General features: G+C 45.6%; 1 protein-coding gene across 5 annotated transcripts in view; it reads left to right on the plus strand.

The window, feature by feature from the left end:
• The window catches only part of IL20RB (interleukin 20 receptor subunit beta), a 76,327-nt gene extending 65,708 nt beyond the window's left edge, over positions 1-10,619 (plus strand). For 3 of the 5 annotated variants that reach the window (XM_090024552.1, XM_090024555.1, XM_090024553.1), the window contains exon 7: positions 9,932-10,619. In XM_090024552.1, the coding sequence (XP_089880678.1) occupies positions 9,932-10,057 (126 nt within the window). In that variant the 3' untranslated portion in view covers positions 10,058-10,619. Of the gene's footprint in view, positions 1-8,514; positions 8,577-9,931 lie in introns of all 5 variants that reach the window. The other 2 variants (XM_090024554.1, XM_090024556.1) reach the window with 1 other exon arrangement.
• Positions 10,620-11,126: the final 507 nt, after the last annotated feature.

Here is an 11,126-nt window from a genome sequence, read left to right on the forward strand (position 1 = left end):
CTCTAATCACCACTGACAAGGCTTCACCTGGAGTCCTGAGTATACAAACTTTCAACTCAATCTCCTAGAGTAAGTGTACTAGTACAGCACCAGAATACCCCAGTTCAAGTGTGCAAATTATAATCTCCATTTCAACTGTGAAACTGCAGCTCACTACTAAGGTGGATGTGTAGACACTGTAACATTCCCAACTGTGAAGATGCAATCACTGTACCATGACTCTGTCATGAATGTTTAAATGCTACACTACAACCCTAATTATGTATGTGCAAAAGCTAGAGGCCATGACCACTCTTACCCAGAGTGCATGTGTGTATAAATGCTGTGCTGTGGTCCCTCATGTGATCATGAGAGTTCTGAATCATACTACTGGTAGGAGTGTGCAAATACTGCCATCCACAGAGTGAGCTTCAAATGCTGTACCACAGCCTCAAGTGTAAGTGATCAAAGACTGTGCCATAAATTCCAGTTGTCATGTATAAGCACTAGAGCTGTGTGAAGGCTTGGTCCCTGATTTGATTCGGTGGAGATTCAGCCTGATTAGGTGGCCAAATCTCCAAATCTGAATCAAATCAGAGGACCCTTTAATCTCTCCAAATATATCCAAAGAGATGCAAACAGATTCAGTGATTTGGCTGTAGATACAGCTTTAAATGTTTTTTCTATATACCTCTAGGTAGCAGGTGCTCTGAACCCTGCGGCGTTGGGGCAGATGCAGCATCCTACAAAAACATGGAGCGCTCCCCAGTGTGTTCAGCAGCAGACCCAGAAGTGGACCAGAAGCACTTCCGAGTCCACTGGGGAGCATGCCAGGGGGGCCCCCCCACACCCTGCCCGGCTTGGTGACTGGTGCCTCCTACGTCTGGGAGGGCACCCAGGGTCCTCCTGTGGCTGATTTCTGGGATGAGGAACGGGGTGCGGGGGGAGCACTGCACGCTCCCCGACAGACCCGTAAGTGGTTCTGGTTTCACTGCCGAGCCCCCTGTGCTTCTGTGGGATGCTCTGTCTGCCCTAGCACCGCAGTGGTCATGAGCCATGCAGCTACATGAAGGTATGTAGAAAAAAATTTTAAGCAGATTTGGCCAATTTGAATTGGTGACAGTGATCCAAATCAATCGATCGAATCTCTGTCCCCAATTCAGACTGAATCTGAATCGAATAGGGCCCGTTTTGCACACCGCTAATAAGTGCGGCATAGGAGTCACATAGCTAGCGTGCAGACATTGGACTTTGATCATCCATTGTGAACTGATAAATTCTGCACAGTGTGAATGTTCAAATGATGCACACTTAAGTCTCTGGTGCTATGGGTAAAACTGTGCAACAGCTGACTACTGCGAATATGGAAATGCTGCACCATGGGTCTCAATAGAAATGTGCAAATTCTGCCCCAGTTAATGTGGCCCAAGGGGTGTACACTGCTCCCCCACCTCCAGCCACTTAGAAGTTGGACAGCCCTGAGCTAGTATTTAGAGGAATTGCCTAGGATAAGAGAAACATGATTTACTTTCTCCATCCCCTTGGGAAGGTTTGAACCTACATCTTGTATATTTTAATAGTGTCTCCAGAAGTATTGTAATGGAGAATGGCATGCAAAGAATTTCTCAATAGTGTAGTCTGGGCATCTGTTCCAGCCCCTCGGGGAGGGAGTTTATTGGTGGAAAAGAAGACTGCTGTCTGCTCCCAGTGCTATTTTTGCACTTTTGTTCAGTGACTCGTTAATGTAAAAAACAGTGAAAGCCAAGGTTCATCACCCCTCCTCACCTCACCCTACCACATCCCCTTTCTAGGGCAGTAACTGTACCCCTGCAAAGTCAAGTTCCCTCTTGCCTGCGTTCTTTCTTTTCCCACTGTATTGTTCACTTTGGCTGCTCAGCATCCTAGTCTTATAATGAAAGTATTATAAGACCTGCCTGGGCTTTGGCCTGGTGATCATCAGGGATCCTAGTTTTCTGTTCACCATGGAAAACCACTGAAAAAACACAGAATCCATATTTTCCCATGACCTACTGAAAGTGCAGTGGCATCCCACAACAGCACCATTTCTTCTCTCTAATTTTTGTCACAGTTTTTGCTTCTTGGCCACTCAGTGGCTGAATGGCTTCTCAGGTGCTTCCCACTTTTTGCCTTAGTTCAGTTCACTGGAATTGCTTGCCCCCTTGTTCACAGTCTCTGAGCATCCAGTAGCCTCCTATCACAGTCCCTAGGTAGCCATTGTGTCTACTTCCCCTGACCAGCCCCTCCCTGAGTCAGCAGTTTTTCACAGGGTTTGAAATTAGCCCACAGATCAATTCTTTCTGCACAGCCAGCACTAATTTTTGCCTCTTGGGCCTAATCACAGCCTGTAGTCTTCCCCCATAGCCATGCCTATGCTTTTCAGGTCTTACTTTAACTCCATTCAGTCAGACTGCTAACCCTACACTGCCTTCAGCTGACCAGGTCCTTGACCCTTGAAGGGTTAAAAGCGTAGACCACTTTCCCTCCCCACACCATCCTTGGTCTTCAATGACCCCTTTAGCCACTCTGTAGGCCTCCAGTTAAACTCAAACAAGAATAACACAAACCACTTAGCTGCATATGGGCCTTTCTGCAAAGCTCCTTTTTTTCCACAGATCATGGCCAGACTGTACCTCAAACACCAGAGCTCTGTAAATATCCCCAGCCTGGCTCCACTGGTCAGCAGGCTCTTCTTAACTGGGTGCAGGGGTTGCTAATTACCTCTTCTACCCTCTCCCATTCTGCTACCTGCAATTATCCAGCCAGCACTGTTGACTGAGGTTTTACAGCCTGGACTAGGCTAAAACAGTTTTTCTGTTGGAAGTTTTCAATTAGCCATGTGTTGTGTTGTGCATCTGTGTCACAAATCCATCTGTGGGGGATCCCCGAACCCCAAATTTTCTCCCCACTGTGCTGCCACATTTTCCAAGGAACAGATCAAAGTTGCCCTGAGAGTTCCCTATCCCGGTACCTTTATTTCTTTTACCCTTACACCAGACTCTGCAGCTGCAGTGAAGGATCCTTGCCAGCCCTGTGTGATTTCCACTTCTGGTTGTGGAAGAGAATATAGGTCCCCCTCTTTCATGGAGAGCGTCATCCTGGAATATCACTTGCCCAGAAATCATTCTTTCTGCTGGCAAGTAGTAAGAAGTCAAACAGCAAAATGGTTTATTGCATAGGATGAAAGAATTTCACAAACAAAATAGGCTATAGGCTTGGAGTCAGAAAAAGAAAACAAATACAGATTTTTCACCCTCTCATCTTGCTACTCCTAGTCTCCCATAAGAGTCCTTGCCGGAGTTCTAGAGATCAGCCTTTCTGCTGACTCTTCCAGTCCTGGTAACTGGGGCCAGTGAACCCCCAAAGCCTGAGATTCAAAGACAAATATTCTATCTTAGATAATCTCTACATATCCTGCAAGCCATGCCCCCAATTACCATTATTCTGATGATCATGAATCGCCACAATCCTCCAAAATTCCTAGTGGCCTGATGGGACGTCACTCCAGATCCTTTGCTATTGTAGACTGGATTGCACCCATAATAGGTGGAAAATGCCCAGGGATGCCCACTTTACAAGTGGTCCCTTCCATCTCTTATTGAGCAATAATTTTCCTGGCACTAGAACACAATGGTAAGGGTTTGTTAGCAGTTCTGCCTGCTCCCTGAATTCCCTGGCTAAACTATTTTCAAACTCATAGCAATATTCATAGCCAGAATAACATAAAAGATACAGTGACAACAATAGCATGAATGGATACAGCATAGCATAGGCTTTCCAACAAGACCACACATGTTGTAGCAGGAAGCCACCTTTGTTTCTCCCCAAAATCTCTGTGCTGGGACAACTTGATTAAGATGGGCCCAGCAGAGGAGCCTTTACCCTATCTCTTTAGGTAACCTGAGAGAGCTACATTCCTGAGGGGGGGGGGAACCTGCTCCCTCTGCCTATGTGACTGGTATCAGCTACCTGGGTGAGGGGCATCTACCTGGTGGGCTAGAGTCTGCCCAGCAACTAGTAATGTATTTCAAATTGGTTGGCCGACAGGCAACAGGTGCTGGCCTCCATTGGATCAGGTGCTATATAAGTTAAGACTCCCCAGGAGGAGGGGGCAGCAGCCATGCAGGGGACTCAGACTTAGGAGCTTTACCAACTGGCTCTCTCCCCCATAACTCATGAGCTAGGAACGGCCTACCTCCAGAGGGGATCTCCAACAGCCTCTGGATGATGCTTGTGAGTAAGCTACTCAAGATCTGATTAGATATATAGTTGGCAGTAACTCAGGTGCGTGATCAAAAGACTACCTCAGTCAGACTGTTTTGCTCTATGGGATTTCTATGATATTGCTCTGTCTTGTACCCTATTTTCACCCTATCCCCTGTAATCAATTAAATTCTCCTTTGTCTCCGGTGTAGGAGACTTATTGAGGGATGGGTCTAAATTTATGCCTAAGAGGCCCCTTAGATCTGCAGACTAAGGGAGACTTTCCTTTTTGGCCCCTGATTTGGGGAAGTGCCCCAGGTGCATGTACTGGGTCAAGTACCTGTAGAACAATTAGGCCTGTGTTTTCCCGAGGACACAGGGCTGAGAGAGTCCCTTCTCGGGGTGGTGGCAGCTTACGTTACCCCCAGGCTAGCGAGTGTACTCCAGGAAGGGGGTCAGCCAGACGCGAGGCCTCCGTAGGGAGACACTCAGAGCCTGTAAGGTGGTTGGGCGCAGTGAGGTGGGTGGCTCAACACAGGAGCGCCCCCTATTGGTCTGCCACACATGTCATATCAGTAAAAATAAAACAGACACAAAAATATGATACGATATGCTGCAAACCCCCCAAACCATAATAGGGTTCATGATACTATGTCCTTGTGAAAACTTACAATTCTGGGAGAGAGGACTTCTTATCTCTCTCCTTCCCAATCTGGGAATGTTGCTGGACACGTTCTGTTTCTTCTACTTTGCTGACTGGGTTAGTTGTAACAGTTGCAAAAAGTCACTCTGGAACAGGCTTTGCAGCTTTCTACTTTAGCTGCACTTCTGCAGCTTTGCATAAATCCATTGAAAGTGGCCAAGACTGATAAGAAGTTAATAGAGACAGGGATTATTTCAATAGATTCTACTTGACTGCATACAATTCCATTCTTACTTTAGATTCTATTAAGCAGTTTTTGTAGAAGCAATTTATTCAGATTTGGCCTAGCCTAGCATTGATGAACAGACTCAAATTTTACTTTCCCAGGGTACTGCTCATACTTTAAATGTAAGGTTGCTGATTTATGGATTGTATACCAGCTTAAACACATTCATAACTGAAGCTTTTGCTCAGCCTATAGACCGTCTGTCATTCTGGTGCGTCAGTAACTGACCATGTCTACAGCCTATACTGTGCTTCTGTGCATTCATGGTAGAGCTGAACCCACAACTGAACATAAATGAACTTAAGCACTTCCAGGGCAGTACTGAATTGCTTTTGAGAATGCACAGTACTGTGATTTATCTCTAATTCAGAGGTGAAATAGAATGCTGTTGGGTGACTCACCTGAAGACTGCGTAAGTGACCCTTAAGTGTTCTAGGAGGGAAATAGAATTTAAGTCTCGGGTGTCTCCCACTTGCAGTGTAGGTAGGCAAATACCACACATGCCCCTGCATAGATGTGTACACATTGCATAGCACCCCTTCCCTTCAACTATATAAGTATGATGCTGTTGACAGGCATGTTATCTTCTCCTGATTTCCCCATGCAGACAAAATCTGCGTGTGAGCAGAGACAGCAGACCTTACATCAGTCCCAGATTTTAGTAGACTCAGTGTGTAGGGTTTGGTTTGGTACACAGCTGAATTCAATGTCTGACCCCAAGTGCAGTAGGGAGCAAGCTAAGGCTTCAGACTATTTACCTAGGTCTTTAATACTGAAGAGTATCAAAGCAGCATACCACCACCAAGGCTTGTCCAGCCCATCAGGGGTTGCTAATCTTTTACTTTGGGTTGCTAATCTCTTACTGCAATAAGGCAAGATCACTGGTGCAGTTGTATTGGGACCAACTAACTAAATGTGGACAGTATTCTTGAAACCTGTGAGAAGAGCTCCCTGAAGGCACACACATTATCTGGTATGTTATTCACTGAGTGCAGGGACAGCATCATCCTGGCTCCTTAAGATCATAGGGAAGTTGTGCTGGAAAAGACTTTGGAGGTCATCTAGTTCAAATTCCTGCTCGGGGAAGGATCAGCCCTGAATAAACCATCCCAGTCGAGTCTAACCTGTTCCTGAAAATATACATGTGGAGATCCCATAACTTTTCTATGTAGCTTGTTCCAGTGCCTAACTACCCACAAAGGAAGAAAGCTTTACCTAATCTTCAACCAAAAATTCCTCTCTTGCACTTTGAGGCCATTTTTCCTAGTCCTGTCCCCTACAGTCACAGAGATGTAATCTGTCTCCATCCTTTTAAATTTCCTTCAGGTATCTGAAGATTGTCATCAAAACTCTCTTCAGACTCCTATTCTCCAGACCCTAGTTCTTTCAACAAGTTCTCACAAGGCATGGTTCCCAGAACTCTAATAATTTTTGTAGCTCTCTTCTGGACTCTTCAATTTGTCGAAATCCTTTTTGAAAGTGTGGGGGCAAAACTGGGCACAGTATTCCAGGGGAGGCCTTACCAGCATTTAGTAAAGTAGAAGAATTGCTTCCCTTGACTTGCAAGTGACACTCTTATTAGTACACCCCAGCACACTGTTGGCTTTTTTTTTTTTTTTTTTTTTTTTTTGAAACAGGAGCACCCATTAGGATCATATTAGCTTATGGTCCACTGTAACCCCCAGGTCCTTCTCTGCAGTACTGCAGCATAGTCAGTCCCTCTCCAGTCTGCATTTGTGCATGCAATTATTTTGTCTCGAGTGCAAGACTTGGCATTTGTTCTTGCTGAATCTCATCTGATCTATTGTAGACCACTTCTCCAGTTTATCCAGGTTATTCTGGATCGTAGGCCTACCTTTCTGAGTGTCTGTACCTCTAACTGACTTGGTTCTTTCTTCCTCCTACATTTATTGTGAGGCTCAGCAATTCTTCCACTGCACCTTCTGGTTTGTGTGCCAGGGTGAGGTGTTCACCCTGTCACAAAATTCCAAGAAGGCAAAGAACAAAGGAATACTTACTGTACCAGCCAACCCAGCCAGGGAAAAACCCAAGCTGAGATCCCCTGATGTTAATTAGCCCAATCAGCTGGGAGAGCTGGCTAAGTGGGGAATGAGATGCTGTAACCGGCTTACAACTGATCAATGTGAAGGAATTGAAAGGAGAGCTGAGCAGGCAGTCAGTGTTGGCTGGGGACAGAAATCCCCAGAAGGAAACCCAAGGGAACGTGGGGAGATGGCAATGAGGGACCGACCAAGGGTACTCGGGAGAGAGGATCCTGAAGACTGGCTTACCTGCAGACATAGGCGACTGGTAGGGAGTGCTCAGGGGTGCATGTTCCCTCCCCTGACAAGGCTGGTGCCCTCCCTGATGGCCAACTGATACTGTTGGTAGGGCTAGTGCCCCCCCTGACAGGACTGCCACCATTGGTGGCTTCTGTAGGTGCCCCCCAAGATTCAGGAGACACCAGTCACTTGTGTGCGGAGGCAGGGAGATGAGGCAGCTGCAACATCTACATGGGTGAGTCCAAGCCCAATGGGTGTGGGCAGCCATGCCAGGGCGCTTACTGGATGGAATAGTAAAGTAGCAAGAAGCCAGTATATATGCAAGAAATCCAGTCAGTGAAAATATAAATTGAGGTAGTCCATGGGTGGGAGACAGGTTGGGGTGGAGAGAAGGGAAATGAATATAGCTGGTAAAAAGTGGAGAGGTTACTTGGAGTCCGATGTTAGGCAGGTTATAATGTGTCATAAATCCAATGTCTATATTTAGTCCATTATTTCTTTTTTCCAGTAGATTAAAGTGAAATTCATAGGCTCACATGTGAAAGGTGTTTTATAAATTCCCTTTGAGGATTAAAACAGAGAACAGGGAGAGAGTGGTTTTTCTTGTGAGAAATGTTCCCCCACATGTAATTGGGTATTCTTGTCTTTTGATAGATTTTTGGTATGTGTGCATTCTGGTATGCAGTTGTCTGGCTTCTTCTACATATCTTCCATCAGGGCATTTGGTGCACTGGAAGAGAGAGATTACATTTCTGAAGGTACAGGTGTAAGATCCAGGAATGTTGATGGTTCTTTTGTGGGGTGTAGTAACTGTGGGGGCAGTAGAAATGTGTTGGCAAGTTTTTTGCATTTCTTGTCATGGCATGGTCTGGATCCATTTGGTGTGTTTTGGGCCATAGGAAGTTTACTTCTGGTGATGAGGTTGGCGAGGTTTGGTTCTTGTTTAAAAGCTAGGATATCTTTCTGGGAAGATCCCCTTAAGAACTGGGTCGTCTTCTAGTATGGGTTGCAATTGTTCAAGGATTTTCTGTATTATCCCAGGGAGGGATGAGATGTCATAACTAGGGGTGTGCAATTCATGGGGTTCTTCTGTACTTCCACAGTTCTTCATGTGGTATCCATGTGGCTCTCTCAAAAGTGCAGTCTCTCTGGAGGAATGTCCTTGGTGAGTGAAATTTCTTTTGAGATTTGTGAGGTGACCATCACAAGTGTTCTCCTCAGTGCAAATTCAGTGGTATCTGAGGGCTTGGCTGTATATTACAGTTTTCTGGGTGTGTTTAGGGTGATTGCTGCTTCTGTACAGATATGTATGCTGATCTCTGGGTTTCTTGTATGTGGTCTGTATTTTACCATTCTGGATAGTGATCATCATGTCTAAAAAGGAAATGTTGGTGATGGAGTATTCAAGAGAGAGTCTGATGGAGGGGTGCTGCTTGTTGATTTTTCTGATGGACGTCAATCGGAGATTGCAGGTTTTAAGTCCAAAATGATGACTCCTCAGGTTACCTCTCTACTTTACCAGCTACATTCATTTCTCCCCCACCTGCCTATCACTCGTGGACTACCTTAGTTAACATTTTTACTCACTGGCTTTCTTGCATATGTACTGGCCTCTGGCTGCTTTACTATTCCATTCAGGAGAGCACAGACCAACTGCAGATGCTTTCTCAGCCTGACAAAGGGTATCTCTACCTGAAAACTTGCAAATTAATTTTTCCAGCTATTTGACTTGGTCTAATAAAAGATATTGGATTTACCCAAAGAACCTTATCTGCCTATGTCCTTAGACCAGTACAGCTACAACCTGCACCCCTGATATAAGCATGCACCCATGATATAAACATGCAAGCATTTTTAAAATTCTCTGGGCTTTCCAGGCAGACCCTTGACTAACTCCTGGACTAAGCCAACATCGGGAGCATAGCCTCTGATTTTGCTCCGCTCTGGCTGTCATCCTTCCCACCCCACACTTCCCCTTTCAAAAGTAGGGGACCTTTTGGTGGGCTTTTCTGACTTTTTTTTTTTTTTTTCTCCCCCCCCCCCCCCCCCGACTGCCCCACTTCAGGAGATGGGCAGTGTACCTTTTTTCTCTCTTTGCTCCTGTCCCCTCCCCACATCTTTCTATGAACTTTTTGCTGGCTCTTTGCCAGGTTTTTTAACGTGGCTGGTTTCTTGTGAAAGCACGGAGAACTGGCTTTATTTCATGGGAGACTTCCAATTATAAGATTTCATGGATTTTACAGAAATAGTGTATTTGTTAGGTTCCTAAAAATAAACAAGGGTTTTTGCTCCTGAGGCTGTAAAGTTGTCTTTTTAAAGGAGGCATCTAGTTTAAGTCATTTGAAACTGAAAAAGGCACTAGAAATTTAGACCATGGAAAGTTTCTAGTTTGGACAAGAGTTCCCTAAATAAACTATAGGGAGGATTAAGGAAGAAAATGTTCCAATTTTGGAAATCCTAAGAGGGTAACACAACATGTCTGTGTGGCCTGCACCAATGTATTTTATATTTCTTTTTCAGAAAGTAGCAGAGCCCCCCACAAAGTTATTCCTGCGTGGAACTGAGAAAGCTGAATACTGTGATGTGTCTCTGTGTGTGATGCCCCCTGAAGAGGTCCTCCAACTGTGGATTCAGGACACACTTTAATATGACTTATGAAGAATTGACCCGTAAAAAGCCTCTCCAAAAGCATCCAACACAAAGAGCTAGTCATATAATCCTACAGGTACTTGGTGATCTCGGAGACACCTGGTGCTGGCTGAAAGGACTTGGAACAATGACAGAACTGTAAGAAATAGATTTGCTCTCGTTCAAAGTGGAATGTGGAGCTTTACTTCCTTTGAAAATGTGAGCATCATACCACTGTCAATAAACAAAAAACAACAAAACACATTGCCTCTTCTGTTCAGGTAGGTAGTCAGGAAAGGTCACATAGTTAGTGGGCAAAGTCCAAAAACTGATTCCTACCCCCTTATGGACCCAATCCAGGGTCACAGTAAGCCAGGAAGTAAGACCAGCATTCCAAGTAAGCTAGGACTTAAAGCCCCTTCTACATGTTACAGGTATTGTGCAATAACTGGTTAATTTATACAACTACCTGAAGACCAGCTACACATGCAAAGAAGCTATCACACAATAAAAAGTTCCAACCAGCTATACAATTAGTATATTTTTGAGGTCTAACTTTATGCCTGGTTGCTATCAAGCTTTAATTTACAGATGTAGGAGGGTACATAACACCCCCTGGCCCTAGGGATCACAGCTGCAATGATCCTTGGAGCTCCAGGGTGCAGGAAACCCCTAGGGCCAAAGGAGTGCCACAATGTGCCCTCCCCCTGCCCCCCCCCAATCCAGAGATGCAGGAGATACTGTGGGCTGGAGGATTGCCATGATTTTCCAGACCCAGACTTCTGCACGCCCCTGGAGTGGGGAAGGGAGGAAATAACCCCTTCAGTGATCCTTCTGTTCCCCCAGGATTTCCTGAACCCCCTGGGGTGCAGGGGGACATCATCTTTGTGGTGATCCTCCAGTCCTGGGGGCTCTATACAGTGACAGGGCAGGAGGAAGTCAGTGCTGTGGCTATTCATCCTCTGCCCTGCAAAAGGGTTTCACATACCCATGGAACAGGGAGATCACCACACTTGTGATTTGGGGGCCCCTCAACTGGGGCACATGGGACCCCACCAGTCCCAGCCTTCCTGGGTATTTGAACTAA

The sequence above is a fragment of the Crocodylus siamensis genome, chromosome 12 (assembly GCF_052110815.1).
Source record: "Crocodylus siamensis isolate JL-2025a chromosome 12, ASM5211081v1, whole genome shotgun sequence".
Lineage (NCBI taxonomy): Eukaryota > Metazoa > Chordata > Crocodylia > Crocodylidae > Crocodylus > Crocodylus siamensis.